Below are 19,559 nucleotides of genomic sequence, written 5' to 3'. Positions count from 1 at the left end.
CTGGGCATTAATCTCAGAGTGTTAAGATGTCTTTTTCCACTGAGGGGAAGAAAATGTGCAAGTGCTTACCCCATCTTTAGTCCGGTCAAGACATGTGCCACACACAACTCTGTCATACAACAAAAGAGATTAGTTTAGAGCCCTATCTCTCCCTGTCCACTTACCTTCACCTCCTCCAACATGAAAACCACTTTGTAAAGACTTATAACAAATATTAGACCAAGCAGTTCAGATCCAGATTTCTCCCTGGGGTTTGTGACCGCAGCGTGCCCTGGGGCAGATGCAGTGCTGAAGTATTGCTTGATGTGTTCACAGCCTCTACTTGCCAATAGGTGCCAGCTGTGCTTCAAGGAGTGCATCTGGACCTTTTTCTGTCATGAAAAGATGCATCTGCCCATGCTCATGCACAGATGCTTGAGCAGCCTTTTGTTTCTGTCTCACAGATTTCTGTATGAGCGACATGAGCAGTCCAAGCAGGACCTCAAAGGACTGGAGGAGACTGTTGTAAGTGTCAGAAGAAGAGGTAGAGGAGGGGGAGGGAGGCTGAGGCTCACAACGGACTTATCTCAAACTCACCTTTTTCTTTTTTGCGCTCTGCCAGGCCCGTGAACTCCAGACCCTCCACAACCTTCGCAAGCTGTTCGTTCAAGACGTCACAACTCGAGTTAAGAAAGTAGGTAGCTCTTCATCCTCAGCTTCTGGCATTATTTCATAGATCTAGCACAGCCATTTCAAAGCTGGCACCTTCTTGATGTGTCCGACTGCAATTCTCATCATCCTCAGGCAGTGTGACTGAAATTGTAGCTCAGCAGCAAAACAGGGTAATCTTGGGCAGAAGAGGCTGCTATAAGCACGTTGGAGTGCTCAGAACACTCCACATACACTATCTCAGGAATAACTGGTTAGTGATGTTACTGCTCTGTTGCAGATGAGGAAAGGGAGGGAGCGAAAACTGGGAGATGGTGGCTTGCTTAAAGCCACCAAGTATGTTTATGGCCACGAGGAAACTCTATGCAATATTTTATACCCAGTGTGGTGTGGTAGACAGAGTCATGGACTCAGGAGGCCTGGCTGAATCCCTGCTCAGCCGTGGGAACCCACTGGTGTGTGTGTGTGGAACTGGTAAACCACTCCTTTAGTGCCTCACCTTGAAAGCCCTATTAAGGTTGAAATAAATTGGTTCCCACTTGATGCCACATGATAACAACAGTGTTCTATTATGGGGCAGCCTAAAGCAAGGAAGCTTTTCAAAAGCTAAGGAGAGTTGGACCTGGCTAGCGCTTGAATGGGAGACCACCAGGGAAGGACAATATTTGCCAGAAGGGGCCTAAAATCCTAGACAGCTGTTGCCAGTCAGAGTTGCCAGTACTAGCTGAGATGGATCAATACTCAGCCTTGGTACAAGGCATCTTCCTGGATTTCTAGCTGATCTACTTCAGTGCTTTCCAGCTGAATTAGGGCCTGAGGCTTGGCTTGCCTTTCCTTTCCTATCCCAGCCTTCACAACTCCACAGGCACATGGTCACTCTGTACTTTCCCTTTCAGAGCGCGGAGCTGGAACCCGAGGATAGCGGGGGGGCTCATTCCCAGAAACAGAAGATTTCCTTTCTTGAAAACAACCTGGAACAACTTACAAAAGTTCACAAACAGGTGAGCAGAGGTGTTGAGAGCCGGAGAAAGATGCTGAGGGGCAAGTGGTGGGTGAGCAGCATATGGGCTGGGGAAAGCAGATGGTGAGTTCAGCCCTGCCCTCTTACTTCACGCTCAGTCCTTTGGGTGGGACACTGACTCCCCGCCCCCACCCACCCCATTGTGCACTGTCTCCGTGTATCACAATGGCTTTGGATGTTTGTTTGTTGGCGTTGCCTTCTTTGCTCGAAAGAATCGCCTAGAATTTCATCCCATTTATAGCCACCCACCTAAAATCATCCTGGCACCAAACATCACACAGTACAGGCATTTCATATAGTGTACCAGGGTGATTCAAGTGTTTATCTTTGCTGGATATATTGCACAGGCTGGTCTCAGTTGCTGCCTCCTTTGTGAATCAAACTCCGTTTGCACCAGCACATTTGATCATGGTGTTTGCTTAGATCTTCTCTACCTGTCCTTGCATCAAAATGGAGTCAGCCAAAGAGATAGATCCCATACTGCTCCTGAAACCATCATTAATTCTTTGTTTATACTACGTTGTCTGCTGCTTCTGCCAGCCAGCAATGTTCTGCTCATCTCACTGTGCCATTGCTAAACATCTGCCAAGCAGTCTCTCTGGAGTCTCAGCACTTAGGCAAAGGATGATGCTTTAGTCTGTGGTAATGGCTTGTGAGCCATTCCTGTGAGCTTTTATTGATCACCGACATATGACCATTATACCATTCTGTTGCTAGATTGGGATGGGCAACAGTGGTCTTCCAAATGACTTTAGCTTACAGCTCCCAGTGACCATGGCCAGCATAGCCAATAGTAAGGGATGATGTGAATTGTTATTTCCCATCTCAACTTGAGTATAAGGCAGAGAAATTCTCTACATGAGAAGTGATCAAATAGAAAAACACCTTGGGTTAAAATACAAAAATAAACCAAACATTGTTTGTTCCTAATCTTTATTATCCAAAATACAAATAGTGAGGGAATCCACAAACAGGGGCTTTATGCCAGTTCCCTTTATGACTGGCAACATTACCTTTCTATGTTTCTGGCATTCACATGACACACACTCTAATTAGTCATCATTAGTCACAGAAATCACGTTTGCCCATGGTTCAGGTATCACTTTTGATGGTGGAGTCAAAGGAGCAAGGAAATGTATAGTGTACGAATCAACTTGGAAAGATCATTTAGATCCCCGACTGAACTTTGCTGAGTCTCAGGGTAAGAGGCTTAGAACTTGTTCAAAATTTAAATTTGGATGTATGCAGATGTGTTGTCATGCAGGCATGCCAACCACCATGTAGCTTATTTATGGGCTGGCCCGATACATTTTGCTAACTGAAGCTGAGCAGCAGGGACTCCCACTTCCCTAAATTCAGTATTTCAGTACCTGAGACAGAAAATTCCATGAGTTTTTATTGCCTCTCCTTGGCACTAAAAAATATGACAGTGCTTCAATTCAGTACCATGTGCTTCCTTTTTTTCTATCCCACTCCATCAAATCTGCTGTCTAAGGAAGTCATCTCACTCTGCCTAATAGTAGGGATGGCCCCGCTTGTTACATTTCATTCCCTGCTTCCTCCAAGTCCTCAGAATTATACACAAAGTGGTTAACCCCACACAGGGGGTTGAGTGTGAATTCTGTATCTGATCCTGGAAACCTCCCCTTGACAACATGAAAAAAAATTACAAACCAAGAAACTCTGTAGACCTGTGAGCAACTTGATGATGGTGCTGCTGGGGGCAGCATGAGTACCGCCCTGATCTGCTACAGAGGCAGTAGGAGATTCTGAGCCAAATTTAGGCACCACCTCCACCCACTATGGTTACCATCGGCAATAATCTGGTTGGGTGACTGGAGGAACATACTGGGTTTCTTGGGAGATACATAGCTCCGTGGTAGAGCACCTGCCCCCTTTGCATACAGAAGGTCCCAGGTTCAATTCCAGGTGTCTCCCCATTGAGCTAGGGGAAAAAAATCTGCCTGAAATCCCGGAGACCTGTTGGCAGCCAGTGTTCACAGTACTAGACTTGATGGACCAGCGCTGTGATGTGGCAGTGATGAAGAAAGGTATCTTCCTATGTTCATTCTTGCCCCTTGTCTCCCGTGTGATCAGCAGCAACACCTAGTTAGCAATGTTACTAATAATGATTTCTTTCCCAGTGTGAGCCATGCCAGCGATAACAAGGGCACTCTTCCATTCCTGAGACTCTTTTTAAAAAGTCTCTTGCAAACCCCCAACCCCTTTGCTTCAATTTAACATAGCCCTTTCAGAAACAGGGTATTTCTTAACATCATGACTACATAGCTGAATATGTTTTAGAAGAATATGACATGAATTTCCTGGCAATTAATTAGAATGACTGGATACAGTTTAAAGTGATTGCTGGCATTTGAGTGTCAGCTTTATGGAAAACATAGTGGACTCCAGCAGCTGTTGTAGACAAAACTATAGGAAAATAGGAGAAAAGAGAATAACTATGGGAATGACCACATGGGAGAAAGCAAGAGCTTTTAAAATATTGGTACAGGTCAGGAATGTGGTGTAAAGCAACTCTTCCTATTTATTTAGGGAAGTCTGTGTTTTTGGATATATAGGTGTTAATGTCATCTCTTGGGGCAAAGCCTTCCTAAGTCGGTTTAGATGTATAAATAAAATATAAAACAAAAATATAAAACCGGTTTAAATGATTAAAAACCCATCAGGATATAGTGGTTTTTTTTAAAATAATAATTTTAGTTTTTCAAATAATTTTTGAAAACCAGCCCAGTACTGTAAGTACAACCAGATGTACTGTGAGATTTAAGAAAACATCTTCTTGATTTTTGGAAACGTTAAGAGTTATGCTAAGCTGAAAAATGAAGGAAGACTGTTGAAAAATGCATGAAAACACAGTGAGGCCAATCTTATCCAGCCATCAGGTAGGCATCAGACAATTTTTATTTGCAGCCAGAACATATGCTGTATTTTTCCATGTATAAAACAACACTTTTTCCTAAAATAATTAAAGGAAAAAATTAGGGTCATTTTATACTCAGAAGTAAGGAGGGAAGGGGGGATCAAAGTGCTTTGATCCCTGCTTTCCCCTTCCACATTTTGCAAAGAAAATGGAGGGGGAACGCGATTCCTGCTTTCCCCCTCTATTTTCGTTGCAAAAGGCAGCTTTCCCCTCCGTGTTTTGCAAAGAAAATGGAGGGGGAAAGTGATTCCTGCTTTCCTCCTACATTTTAGTTGCAAAAATCAGCTTTCCCCTTCCACATTTTGCAAAGAAAAGGGGGGGGAGTGATTTCTGCTTTCCCCTTCCACTTTCTTTGCAAAATGTGGAAGGAGAAGGCTGCTTTTTGCAACAAAAATGTAAGGGGAAAGCAGGAATCACTTTCTTGCAAAGAAAGAAATTTTGGGTCCGAAAAATGGGGGGGGGGCATCTTGTACATGGCATGTCTTATACATGGAAAAATATGATATATTTATGATAGGTACTCAGCCGTGTCCCTATTTTAATATGTGAGAAGCTTTGGGGCATGAAACTTTGGATGGGTATTTATTTGGTGAGGAGACAGAAATCAATCTTGAGTATTGAGCCTTCTGTATCATGCAGTTCGTTACAGCAGGAATGGGAACTCTCAGCCTTATAAATATTTGGATCACCACCCTTGTAACCTCTTACTCTTGGCCACTCTCGGTGGAAACCCCCACCCTTACCTCCTTCTTTTCTAGGCAGTGATTTAGACGAAACCACAGTGTTTGGACTGTAATTCCCTACCGTAGGCCATGCTGGTGAGGGCTGTTGGGAATTGCGGTCCAATATATCTACAGGATACTCAGTTGCCCTCCCTTATGCTCTGTTGGTCAGTAGTTCTCCAGATGATCTTGAAGAGATGGGTCTGTTCTTTCACTCTGTCCTTGCTCCTTTTACAATGCTGAAGATCTAAGCTGAAGCTTTTGACATGGCAAAGCATTGGCTCCCCCGAGTAATGATATCCCCTTCCAATGAACAGATTAGATATTGTCTCCTCCTTGCTCAGTTCTGCTCAGTGGTAAACTCACCATTACCTTAATACTGCATGATATGTTAAACACTACAGGTCAAACCCCCTCATCTACTGTCTAGATCAGTCATTCTCAACAGGGGCCTCTGGGGGGGCCCTGGCACATTTGAAAGGGGCCACACACTGGAAACAATTCAGACACCACCTCATGAGGTTTGTTGTGTGAAGGATCTAATCCTAATTTGACCTGTATTTCTTTCATATTGTTTATGGCCATGGCCAAAGAGAAAAAAAAGGTTGAGAATGGCTGATCTAGATCAGAGTGACTCACTTGTGCTAACCCGGCTGAAATAATGTCTACATCTTTTTTTAGGCATGTGATCACCCAAGCACACAACCTTCTGTTGCTGTTCTGCCCCCCACCTACCTACCCCACCCCCTGCAGTGGGCAATTTCAGTTGAATGTGCCAGATTTATTTCTACATGCAGTCTGTGTGAATTTTGCACCTGGATAGAAAGGAGTAAGTGGACTCCAGGTGCTGAATCCAGTTATAATGGCTTGAAAAGGAGAGAAGTGGGTAACAATCACAAGGGGCAGGCGTTCATTACGAGGTTGATGCCTCTTATACTGTCCTAGGTCTACTCCAGGGAAGGTGGCAAAGCAGGAAGGGAACCTCATAGTGAGTGGGAAAGTAAAGTTTAAGACCCAGAGCGAATGCTGGCTTGACATTTGCTGTGTCCATTCCTTGCACTGCTTCCTTGTTTGCCACTCCGGGCTTCCCCTGGTATGTTTGCTTGTCCATCTTCTCACAAAATTCCTCCTTCCACAATCCCTCTTCAAACCTTATTCCCACCCCACCAGAAATTTTTTCTGCTTAGCATGGTATTGCATGTGTCCTGCCCCATGGTTCAGCCCCAAAGAAGGGAATTCCTGGGGTTTCAGCCCCAGAAAGGAAGGAAAAGGGAACTGTTCCATGTACATACTGACAGAGGTACACTTTGTCCCTGGGGTATAATGTGTCCCTTGCTAGGTTTCCAGAGCAGGGTTTGGCTGGGGACTCTGTGGGTATGCTCAGTCGCTGTCTGTGTCCCCCTTTTCCCATTGCTGCTGCACCCTAGTTGGATCGCTGGGTCTCCAAGGTACTGTATGGCCTCTCCCACCTATTCACCTGCCTGCTGGGCTGGGCAGGAAATGTTTGCACTTGGTGACCAAACTGGAAGCATAGTTTTTTTGTGTTTTTTGTGGAAAGGGAGAAGGAAGGCTCAGGTGTTTGTTTTCTCCTCATTGTTCCACCTCCATAGCAACCCTATCTATGTTGAGTCTTGTGATAATCTCCAATACCTACTTGGCTAGCAAGACAACTCCAACCGGGTGTTTTAAGTGACACAAAGACCCTGTACTGAGACATTTTACATGCATTTCTGGCTTTTATGGGAGCGGGAGAGTGTGCTGCCATGACAACCCTGACCAAATTCGGCTTGCCTGGCAGGTGCCATGAGGGAAATAAAGTTAAAGAAAGCCAAGCTGCCTTCTTGATAAATTCTCAACAGCAATTGTTTCTTGTCCACTTCAGAAGTTGTTGGGCATTAAGGGAAAAAATTGGAAACTGCTAATCTTTGACTATGTATAATCTCATAGACAGAGGTTTTACAGTTATTTGGAGAGGCATGACTTAAATCTCCAGCCCATTGTGCATGATAGATGACCCCTTTCCAGGTCCCTGCTCTCCCTAGTGTCAATTTCTGGATGTGGGAGTCAAACATCATCTCAAACATTTTCTCCCCCTCCCTTTGAGCCTGTGGTGTCCAGGGGCTCTCCTGCTTATTTATCTGGTGCTGGTGATGGCTCCCCCCCCCCATGCTGCTTGCTCACCTCATGCCACTGTGGTGCCACCATTGCATGCTGCTCACCCACTTACATGCCTGTAGATTGGAGCCTGTGTGTTGATGAGCCCTAAGGGATTGCTTTAGCCTGGAAGGAGATTCTCACCCTTCATCTCCTCAGTGTGCACTTCACAGGATCCTACAGCATGCTGCACGGCTTGGATCTGTGCCAATGACGGGGGACAGACCGGAGCCCAGCCATTCAGCGGAAGCGAGGGTTGGGTGCCACTTGGAATGGGCAGGAGCTTGAAGAAACAATCTAAGCTCCTGTGTTTTGGGTAGAAGGTGGGGGGCAAATGTGTGGCAGCCATCCAGATGATGTTGGACTGTAGCCCCCGGCAGCCCAAACCAGAAGCAAGGGATAATGGGAGCTATAATCTAGCAATATCTGGAGGGCTCGATGTTCTTCATGCCTGCTCGAAGGGATGCACAACAGTGAAGATTTTGATTGGGGCAGGGTGTTCCCCACCATCTTATTCCAGACATCATAGTCCTGCATTGGTGGCAGAACTACGTTATTAGAAAAGTCGTTTGCATTTAAAAGAGCTCTCTTAACTCTTCAATCTGGCCATCTCAGGGCCACCAGTGAAAACAATATTATCAAACAGACCCTGATTTATTGGTCAAGGATTAGGGACATTGTGAAGGAACATGGAGGCTTTCCCTGAGTTTAAGAGCAGATCATGTCATTTCTACATCAAGCACAATGCAAGAGGATGGGAACAGCTATGACTTTTTCATCTGGGTGTGGGAGGGCACATCACTATAGGAGCCTCATCTATCCTAGCAATCTCCAGATGTGCTGGCGAATAACTATGCTGACTAGAGGTGATATCAATGGTTACCCAACACATCTGGAGGACGGAGTTTGGAACAGTTGCTATAAGATGTGAGTCTTCTGATATGGAGTCAGAAAGGGCAAAAGTGGAGTGCAGTGCTGTTTTTGAGAGGGGGAGGGAAGAGAGCAGAATGCCATGAAGCTGAAGACTGAGGAGAGGAAGGATACAGTACCTTGGAGGAAGACAAGAGCCAGTGTTTCAGATCTTGGGGAAGAGCCTTGTCCATGTTGCTTTCTTTGCCACTCCTATTTTTCTCTTTTCCTTCCCTCTGTCGCGATGGGGCCCAGTTGGTTCGTGACAATGCAGATCTGCGTTGTGAGCTTCCTAAACTGGAAAAACGTCTTCGGGCTACGGCTGAGAGAGTTAAGGCCCTGGAGGGTGCACTGAAGGAGGCTAAGGAGGGTGCCATGAAAGACAAACGCCGCTACCAGCAGGAGGTGGACCGCATCAAGGAGGCAGTGCGCTACAAGAACAGCATGAAGCGCAACCACTCTGCGCAGATCGGTGAGCAAGCCACTTTAAGGGTGGGAACAGCAAGGATCACAGAGACTCCCTTGGAAGTCCTGTGCATGTTGACTGGGAAGTAAGCCTCATTCAACAGGACTTAACTTACTAAGAACGTGGGAAGGAACCTGTGGCATTTCAGACGTTTTAGACTGCTGCTCCCAGAAGCTACAGCTAGTATGAGAAAGGGATTATGGGAAGTGTAGCCTGCCCCCACAAATTCTAGAAGGTCAAAGGTCCCCTTCTTTGCCCTAATAAGTAAAAGTAGGATAGGAGCTTGAGTTAATTCTCTCCTTCTCCATGTTGTATAAATATGCTAAGATATCTGTTCTGTCTTATTCACATACATTTGAAAGTATTTTTATGTGCATATAACTGAGGGTTTGTACAGTATAATGTGCTGAATTTGGCCCCATGAAAGTGTAAGCTCTGTTTGAAGATCACGCAAATGCAGCATAAAAAGTACACTAGGTAATTCGAAGGGGAGAGTGAAATTTGAAGGAAACACCTATATAAAGCTAGTTCACATAATCACTACAAGTATAATTTGGAAGGTGAGTCATGACAACTGGCTTTCTTCCTTATTAGGTTGAAATGTTTCGCTACTCGTCCAAGTAGCTTCTGAGGAGAGTTGGTAGGAGATCTCTGATATGTCCTCCAGGTTGGTTTCACTTCCCTCTGATCAGAATAGGGTTGAGCCTATTCAAGAAGCAGCTTGGATGAGTAAGTGAAACATTTCAACCTAACAAGAAAGAAGTCCTGTTGCCATGGCTCAACTTCCAGCTAACCTCACCTGGATGACTGACAGTCTTCACAGATAAATCACTAATACTGTAATTATGTTAAGCCATAATCCACCTTTGTAAAAACATACCAGTAGGCACCTATGAAAATAATTACATATGGGCCAGAATCCTATTGGTGTCTGTGTGAAGTCTGCATAATTTGCTGCTGCTTATTGACATGGTGCCAGGGTACATTTTGGTTGTGCAACTGTGCATCACCAGGCATGTGACTCAGATGGGTCCCAGCATCTCTTCAATTGACCATGACTATCCTTGGCATGTTATGCCAATAGAATTTTGGCCACAATCAGACACAATAAGTCTATTCATATATACAAAATCATTGGTTATCATTAAGTCCAAAGTACCATCACCGGTTTTCTGTAAACCATATTACTTCTCCTCATGACTCATAGATGTGTGAAGTTTCCTGATGTCTTGGGCCACTTTTGGTGTGCCAGATGTTTTGGACTATGCCTCCCAGAATCCTTTTCTCTTGGCTTAGGCTGGTTGGAGTTTCTGGAAGCTAAAGTCTAGAATATCTGGAGGGCTAATGGCTTCCCCATCCCTGGGATCAGTGGACTCATAATATGTTCCAAACAAACAAATGAATTGATATATTCTATGACTCATGTCAAATGTGTCCTTTCATAGCCAAGCCAGTGCGGCCAGGACACTACCCAGCCTCTTCTCCCACCAACCCCTACGGTGTCCGCAACTCTGACTGCATCAGCTACACCAACAGCCTCTTCCAGAACTATCAGAATGTCTACCTGCAAAATTGTGGCAGCACGGTGCCTGACAGCTAGTGAGTAGCCTTCATGAGCCAAAAACTCTTCTCTTTGACTTCATTAGGGCCATCTTGTTGGGACTTTCCTAGCCACTTTCTGAGGATAAATGGGTAGGGAAGCATAGGGTCTGAAGGACTCCCCCCGCCCCTACAAACAAGAACCCCTGGTATATCACTCCTTTCCTAACAGGATACAAAATTCTAACCCAGATTCTTCATTTCCCACACTGGCCAGACCAGAAACTCTGGCTCCCTAGTAGTGGTTGCCTACTAAGATTAGGCCAAGAGCCAAAAACTTTGGTGCATCCAGAGTTGGGAATTTCGAACACCTTTTATGAGTGAGAAAGTGTAGGGCCCACTTCCTATTACCATGCGTGGAAGTATTCATACTAGTTTATCTGGAGGTTTTTCAGTTGGCTAAGAGGCTACCATAATATATATTTCAAAAGCTGATGGCTCAACCTTCCTTGTAAACATGTTTTCTTAAGGTATATTCACTTTTGATCTCGAGAAACACACAGTTTCTCAGGTGATCGCGACATGCTCAAATGCACCAGAGAACAGAGCATGGTGTCAAATGTTGAAATGCAGAAATATGGCTGCTATAATCGCTTCAGACAGAGACAAAAAAATGAGGAAGGAGAGTCGCGTGCTATTCTGGCCGATTCGGAAATGGAACATCTTGTAGGATGTTGGAAACTGCTTTATACTGATTTTGACCAGTAGCCCATCTCGCTTGGTAATTGTCAACACTGACTGGCAGTGACTTTCCAGAATTTTAAACAGAATTTTGTTACGTAGCTTGACCCAGCTTGCTTTTGAAATCAGGTGGGATTTGTTTATGGTGGTATAATGATTGGCATCACCCATTCTCATAATTTTATGAGAAGATGCACCCCATGACCCCACCCTCCACATGAATCTTATAATAACACACTTCTTGGGCATACAAATTCATTATTTTTGCACATGTCTCTGCAAAAATGTGTAAAAATAATGCATTTGTATGAGATACCCAGTGTGGTGTAGCAGATAAGAATGATGGACTAGGACTCAGGAGGCATGGGTTTGAATCCCTGCTCAGCCATGGAAACTCACTCTGGGCAGTTTACAACATAATTATGCAAGGAACAGTGCTACATAAGCCATTATTCAGCTTTCAAAATAAGCCAACATTCCGCTAAGCCAGCATTCCTCCCTCATGTTTCACCTTTTTGTTTCCACTTACCCAGCTTCACTAATGCCTCTTCTAGCAGCGGAAGCAGCTCCTCCAGTGCCCCACTGTCCTATCAGAAGCTCAGTGTGGATAATGGTAAGGCAAGCTGGGGGATGGCAGGGTTATACGTTCAGCCAGATAACACATTAAAAAGGGCCTTTTCTTTAGTTTAGAACAAGCATGGGATGTATTATTAAGAACTAGAGATGGGCATGAACCGCTGGTTCAGCAATTCGCTGTGGTTCATTTCTCAGCCAAACAGCTGATCCATGGTTTTGCACCCTGCCCCTCCTGCACCCATTCAGCAGCAGTGCCTAGAGGAAGCAACGTGGGGGCACTGCTGCTGAATGGGTGCCTGCTGGAGGGGGCAGGGTGCTGAACCACAGATCAGCTGTTCAGCTGGGAAACAAACCATATCAAACCAATGGTTCCTGCCCATCTCTATTCTGAATCTCTCCTCTTCCACACGCCCCTGGATTTCCTCCTAGTTTAGAGACTTGCAGTGAGAGGCAGGCCTGCTCTTCAAAATAAAGCCAGTGGTGGGAGAGATGGAAGCCAAAGCCTAAGCAGGGAAACTGGCTAAGGGAAGGTCCACCTGTTTGAAATTGTTTTAGAGTAAGATGATGCTGCAGGAGGTGGGAACTTGTGACCCTCCTGGCTGCTAACTCCCTGAGGCCTTCAGTCAGCATAGTTGGTGGTCGGTAATGATGGGAGTTGTAATCCATGAATATCTGGAGGGCTGCACGCCCTTGCTCTTTGGCAGTACCCAGACTGTGTGGAGTGTGCTGGTAGGGTGCATGTCTGTTTTCATGGGTGTCTTAACTTTATATAGCAAGGGCTGAACTTTGCATAGGGGGGGCAAGTTTTATCTGACCGAGATTAATACTTATCTGAACCCTAATGCTGCTGTTTTGATCTTTCCATGTTCACCTGGGCTGATATACAGGAAATGCCACAGATATCAACGATAACAGGTGAGAAGCCACAGAAAAGGGCTCTATAGAGAGAGATGCTCTGTTTACTGAATAAAATATGTTTCCTTGGCCGTTCAGAGTGGTTGGATCCTTAGAAAGGACATAACTTTTCTTCTCCTGTAGAAGTGACATGCCCTGCAGTGTTGAAGCAGATGAACAAGCCACACTCTTCCCTCTTCATCAGGAGACGGCAGCCAGCTAATAGCAACAACGCCACCAGCTACCCAGGGGGCCTCAATACACCATCAGGTACAACCCTTCCTCTGCTCTCCACGTCAACTAACCATCTTTGTTAGGACATTAGCAGTCTTTCAGCTCCCTCTGTCTTTCTCTCCAAACTCACCAGATACCCTTATATTAACTGTTTTTAACTGAGCATATTTCAAGGAACAGACTCCTGTCAGATATGGACAGAATCACAAAAAAGAATGTATGTATTCAATGGCAAATATATATTTGAACAACAGCACCAGAAATCTGTTGGAATTGCCTCCATTAGAATTCTGGGGGCTTTATTTCCCCCAACAAAAAGCCCTATCAGGTGTTTGATATAACTTATAGCTGGTGCATAAATGGGGAAAAAAAATCCTCACAGAGCTTAGTGCTGTCCAGCCAGTTCTTCTGCCTTGGAACTCAGAAATTGAGGGTCCCCCCTTATTTATGCACTGGGTTAAATCATATAAGACACCTGAGAGGGCTTTTTGGGAGGGGGCTAAACACCCCAGTAAGCTAGCTGGGACAATGCCAACAGACCTCTGGGTGTTGTTGATCAAAACATACAAAATTCCCATCGCTAATCCCTGCCTCTTACCTGAAAGAGAGAGTTTGGTACTGGTTCAAGAATCTAGCATCCTGGCAATCTCAGTTTTCACTAAAAATTGGATATAAAAGCAATATTCTTTCCTGGAGGAGCTCATGAGATGTATAGGAAAGGATTCAGTAGGGTGAAGCTATATCAGTCACTGTTAGCCATGATGGATAGGATAGAACTTCTGGGGGGGGGTGGCAGTATCCCACTGAATAAGTAGTTGCTGGGGAGCAACAGGGGATGTGGGCTACTGCCCCCAAGCACCACCTCTGGGCTTCCCTTTGGGGCATATGATTGGCCACTGCAGAAACTCTTGGCAGTACAGTACACAGATAGGCTTTTGATCTAACCCATCAGGGCTTTTCTTGCGCTCCTTCCTAGTCTGAAGTGTTCAACAGAATTTCTAGGATTCAGGTTGCCAGTCTCAGTGCTCTGCAGAGCTTTTTGCTCGCTCGCTCTCCTCAATGAAAAGTAAAAGGAGGTGAAGCAGATGAAATATATGCAGAACGATCAATTTATACAGGGAGCAAAACTGATTGAGTTCTCTGGATATTCTGTTAAAAGCACAGAATGCTTGTAGTTCTCATCAACATTTGGGAAGAACGTTAACCACTTGTCTTCTCCAACCCATCATTGAGCTACTAAGGCATCTCTTTACAAATGCCTCACAAACATGTATATCTCTCCCTGTATTACAAAGACGTGAGAATTCCTCATCAGCCTTAGAATCCCATCCCCTTCTCCAGGAAGTGACAACACAGCTGGCATGACACTGGGGACATTCGGATTGCTCTTTAGGATGTTGCCCAGGGTGTGGAGGGAATCGTGATACCATTAGAAATACTGTACTGTTGGATACATGCCCCGTTCTTAGAGAGATCCTAGCTCTTCTCCCTTCTGTTGTCACTTTCTCCATGTGAAAAGCAACATGTCTGCCGTCAAAGTGTATAGACCTTACATGCAAGGAAGAACTCCCAGTTCTTGGGATTCTTGCTCACATGTGAAGGAGGAAGGTCTTCATTGCAGTCGCTTCCCATGCCATGTGTAGAAAGCAACAATAATGGAGCAAGGACAGGCTGGGTGTTCTCCTCTGAGTGTGGGTGAGCCTACCCATGGAAGTAGTAACCAAATACTATTTGGGCCAGTAATTTAAATTATTGTAGTGTCAGAAGCACACTGGAGGCAGGGTGGGCAGAAAGTAAATCTCAGAATGTTTTGGATCAGATACTCCTTTCTTTTCTTTTTTTACCCCTGGCCCTGATGGGTGGAATTAATGGGAGAACACCTGGAAGACCAATGGTTTCACAGCTGTGGACTAAGTGGGCTTGCAGTCGGAGCTAACAGTAGATCTTTTTAACCATCTTGAGAAACCTGTTGGGATAGGAGTCTGCTTTCCTGAGACCATTCCTACCTGTTCTTCTCCCCTCCCTCTTCTTTTCTCTTTTTCTCTTAGTTTCTAATTGGGATGGAAGCCTCAACACTGCATGCCGCAGCCCGGCTTTCCATGGCCTCTGCTACAAATGGGCCCTGTTTATGTGTCCTGCTCTCTCTGTGTCCTGTATATTTATCCAGCTGCTGCTTCACTCTCTCACTGTTTCTCTGTCCTACTCACTTTCACTAGACAATAGTATACTCACTTATTTCCTCGGGGCCCTTCGTGCTCCTTAGTCCAGGGGGTAAGTTCCCCTGCTCTCCTGTTTTTCTGCCTCAGTTGCCTTAAGGGACTGGTTGCCACTGAAGAACCGAGATGTAGATGCATCCTCTTATGGGAACAGACTCTCGTCCAAGGGAAGAGACAGAAGGCATTCCTTTGTATTGTATTAGCTCTAGCTGGCCCATAGCAGAACTCCTTGTGTTGGCCAGGCTCTGTCAGAGGTGAGCTTCTCCAGGCTGCTAGTGGAGGTAGCCTGAAATTGCTTGCCCATCTGCTGAAGGAATTGGGGGTAGGGGGAGGGGAGGGAGCTTGGAAATTCCAACACTCATTTCTCATCACTCTAAAATCTTCCTTGAAAGGTGTAAAACATGAGCTACAAGCTTTACCTTCTGCTTGAGCCTTGACAATATTTGGACACAGAATTTGCCACTTTCTCTGAATCTACTTAGAAAGATAGGGTCACTGTGACACTTGAAAAATGGCGAGAAAATAGCTGTTCTGCAGAAAGCGGTGATTTCTTGTTTGCGTGTTTTTGAACCTGGGAGTACTCACTCTCCACCACCCTCTCCATCTGTAAAATAGCAAGAGGGATGCTGCCTGTTCTTTGTGAAGCTGATGGTCAGAGATGATCCAGAAAAGTATGAGATGTGTAAGAGAAGAGTAGGCAGCCAACAAAGTATGAGTAACCTAGGTGCTCCCTTTCTTTGCATAAAGGACACGGGACTGTTTGGGTAGGTTTAAAGTAGGATGGGGATTTTGGTTGTCAGTTCTCTAAGTCAGGTGTCCCAGCCAATTGCAACTGCTGCACATTCAGGAGGGCCAGCTAGTGTAGGTCTGAGGAACTGTGGCCCTCCAGGAGTTCTAAAACTACAGTTCCCATAAGTCCTTGGGACTGAATGGATTGATGGGAGCTGTAGGCGAAAAACAAAATTGGAAGGCCATAGTTGTCTGAAATGTGACAAAAAGAGGCTGCTATCAACACATTCTTGTTTGTTCCTTCTTTTGCATCTCTTGATAGCTGGGTCACTGGCCTTTAGTCTGTGTTTCTATGTCTATCTCTAAGGGGAACAGTGAATCCACTGCACATCTTCAATTAATGTCACTCCTTCCAAGTCACACAGAGCAGACAGGGTTGCGGGAGAGGGGAAATGGCAGCCCTTGTTTTCAGGAATGGGGGAGTTTGCTGTCAAACTTTTTAGCAGCAGTAACCCTGTGTGGCTGTCTCACTGAAGCCGCTGATACACCCTGACACTTTAGCCCTGTCTGTTCGGATCACGCCAAATGTTGCATGTCAAAATATTCAAAAGTTTATTTAAAAAAAAATAAATGAACAAATATGTTTAAAAAATAACAACTTGGTGCTCTGTTTGTTATTGAGTCAATTAAAAATGTACAATATAAATGGCAAGGGGAATAAGAACAATGATCTGTTGTGCGTAAAAATGCCAGTTCAATACTAGGTGTGGCTGCAGAGTTCGGGAAAAAAGATACAGGATACATGGAATGTAGCACACTATCTTCCTTTGGGAACTTGGGTTGCTGTAGGAATGTTCAAGCTTCTGAGTTCTGTAATACATGATGAAAGGCAGAAAAGATGCCAGACACTCAAAGAATGTGAAACTTTTGCTGAGTCTGCAGAACTTGAGAAATATCTGCATTAACAACACTTACGTTGTCCACACAGTTCGGGGAAGAAAACTGCATTGTTGGTAGTAGACTGTTTGCACACCAAGGTTACAAATGGCTGAATGCACTTGAAATGTTAGTAACTAAGCCTTTTATACAATATTTAATATTTGCAGGGAGTTGTGGTATGCTCCAAATCACCTCCTTTTGACTGAAAGCAGAGATGGCTATCTTATTCCCCATACGTCAGATTTGTCTCACATTTTTTTTTAAAAAATAAGTTTCTTTGGAATCTTTTTTGTTAAAATTTTTTTGCTCACAATCAAATGTCTCAAATGTTGGATGCAGTGGAAGGAGGCCAATAAAGATTTTTTAAAAGTTACATCTCCTTTAAGGCTTTGTGGCCCTTCCTTGACTAAACTTGGGTTCTGCAACAGTGAAAGCCTTGCTGATATGCAGTGCCAGTGCTAAATATCAGTTGGACTGTGCAACAGAATACACTTGTCTCCTGCCACACCTGCCATGGGCCACGGTTTCACATGGCATATTTATACCTAACAGGGATTACCAAGTCAGCAGGAAAATAACACATATATACAGCCTGGTCTGCTTTTGCATCTGGAACAGATTAATACACATAAAGTAGGAGATAAGGCAAACTGCTATATTATCTCAACATTGTGCTGGAGTGAATGACTGAAAAGCTGCCAAAACTTATCCAGAAGGTAAGTATATGTCCTGCATCACTTCTTTTAAACAGGTGGTGTTTTCAACAGCTAAGTAAGCAGATATCTGGTGGTGGTAGTGTTTTTCAGCTATGGTCAGCGCTATAATGAAGCTTGGGTTGTTGAATAGCTGTTACTAAACATAGCAGATTCCTTAAAGTGACACATCATAGAATAATTCAGTTGGAAAACTTGATAAAACTATCAAGTTCAACCCCCTGTTCAGTGCAGGAATCCAAACCAAAGCAGAATCTTTAGATCATCATCACTTTTAGAATAGTTCTAGACCTTAGACACATCAGGGTTTCCCTCAGGTACACCAGTATATTTGTATCAGCTTTCACAGAAATGTTTTTAAAGGTAGCGTTATCACTCATAGATTGTAATCTAGGAAAGCTCATGTGGAAATAAATCTGCTAGTCTTTAAAATACTATAGTAGTTTTGTTTCACTTTTGTTATACAGATGTTTTAAGGACATGAATCTGATCATCATGTTACAAAAAAATTGTGTTTAGGTGGTTTAGCCAAATACCCAATTAAGATGGAGAGAAAAACAAACTGACACCTACAAGATCTTATTAAAAAGAATACTTCTTCTGCGCTGAATGGAGACACAAACAGATAAAATACACAATCATCCTTACTGCTTGTGGCAGTGAAAACAGTGAGGCTGCTCTAGGGAAATTATTTACAAGTACATTGGTACATCTCGTCCCCTGTTCACATGCTGCATTTTTATGCACTATCATGAAGATATAAATTTTCAGTCCTCCACCTTGTCAAGTTGATCTGCAGCTATTGTAGAGGTGGAGGGATTGGGGAAGATGAACATCTTTATACTCTCCAAGAAAGACAGCACTTCTGGTCAGAAAAAAAAGTGGGGGGGGGGAGTTTAATCCTTACACAATCCAATGGCAAGGGTAGGCTGTACCTTTAGTGGACTACTTTAAAAAATACACTGCTAGCTTTCGACATACAAGTCTTTGTCAGGCTGGGCACGCCTGCATTGGGGATAGTGTAGAAAAAGCATATGAAAGTTCTTGAAATCATGGCAGTCATCAGTGCCAGGGCTGTTTCTTAAAACTGAGTTCTAAAATGCAGGCTGTAAACACAAGTCAGGAGCGTAGGTTTCAAATTTCACCCTGGTGGCTATTGGTTGGTTGGATTCTCTCTCCCAGCTCACCAAACAGAGGATTGCCAGGTATTCAGCACTTCCCTGCCCCTCTCCCCATCCCCTTATTTTGAAACTCAAGGCTCCTTCTTGACTGCAGATTAGGGTTACACAGAAACGTGGCAAACCTCCTCAGAGAATTAGGTTTAAAATGTATTCTACCCACCAGCTGAAGTCAACTGCAGTCAAATTGACATGTTGGAACTAATTTTTAAGAAACAGCCCTGGCACAGACATCTGCCATGACTTCTGGAACTTTCATGTGTTTTTTCTGCACTATCCAAAATGTATTGTCAACCAGTCTGATGAAGACTTGTTTGTATCAAAAGCTAGCATGTGTCTCTCTGTGTGTTTTGTTAATAATAACTGTGCCGTTAAGTTGATTCGAACTTACAGTGATCTTTCCCAGGGTTTTCTAGGTAAGGAGTATTCAGACATGGTTTCTGCTCAGTTATCTCTCTTCCCTCTAATTTCCCATAATCATCAAGTTGTTGTCAAGTCCATTCTGACTTACGGCCACATTTCCCAGGAGTTTCCTGGTAAAGAATTACTCAAAGGTGGTATACCAATCCCTTCTTCTGCGGGTGTCCTGGGACTGCAGCTTGCCCAAGGCAGCACAGGCTGGCTCTACTCGCAGGAGGCACAGTGGGGTATCGAACTCCCAACCTCTACCTAAACCACAGAGCTATCAAGACTGAAACCCCCGTTACTGCTAAGTGGCAGTTCCCAAGGCGAAAATCACAAGACTTATAGTCCAACACCATCTAGAAACCCACGTACAGTATTCCCCGCACACAGAGGGAAAAAGTATGTTTCCATTCATAAGATACTACCGTGTTTCCCCGAAAATAAGACAGGGTCTTATATTGATTTTTGCTAAAAAAAAAAAAAAAAAACATTAGGGCTTATTTTCATGGGATGTTTTAGTTTTTGCCATTGTGG

General features: G+C 44.3%; 1 protein-coding gene across 5 annotated transcripts in view; it reads left to right on the top strand.

The window, feature by feature from the left end:
* Positions 1–16,964, top strand: part of KIF5A (kinesin family member 5A) — a 65,312-nt gene extending 48,348 nt beyond the window's left edge. For 2 of the 5 annotated variants that reach the window (XM_072991177.2, XM_072991176.2), the window contains exons 21-30: positions 444–504; positions 602–673; positions 1,545–1,649; positions 6,760–6,780; positions 8,651–8,867; positions 10,307–10,460; positions 11,675–11,754; positions 12,605–12,632; positions 12,756–12,881; positions 14,894–16,448. In XM_072991177.2, coding sequence (XP_072847278.1) covers positions 444–504; positions 602–673; positions 1,545–1,649; positions 6,760–6,780; positions 8,651–8,867; positions 10,307–10,460; positions 11,675–11,754; positions 12,605–12,632; positions 12,756–12,834 — 817 coding nt within the window. In that variant the 3' untranslated portion in view covers positions 12,835–12,881; positions 14,894–16,448. Of the gene's footprint in view, positions 1–443; positions 505–601; positions 674–1,544; positions 1,650–6,759; positions 6,781–8,650; positions 8,868–10,306; positions 10,461–11,674; positions 11,755–12,604; positions 12,633–12,755; positions 12,882–14,893; positions 16,449–16,896 lie in introns of those variants that run through there. The other 3 variants (XM_078384688.1, XM_072991178.2, XM_078384687.1) reach the window with 2 other exon arrangements.
* Positions 16,965–19,559: the final 2,595 nt, after the last annotated feature.

This window comes from Pogona vitticeps, chromosome 2 (genome assembly GCF_051106095.1).
Source record: "Pogona vitticeps strain Pit_001003342236 chromosome 2, PviZW2.1, whole genome shotgun sequence".
In the NCBI taxonomy this organism is placed as follows: domain Eukaryota; kingdom Metazoa; phylum Chordata; class Lepidosauria; order Squamata; family Agamidae; genus Pogona; species Pogona vitticeps.
The sequence above is the reverse complement of the archived record's forward strand: the minus strand, read 5'-3'. Positions and strand labels throughout refer to the sequence as shown.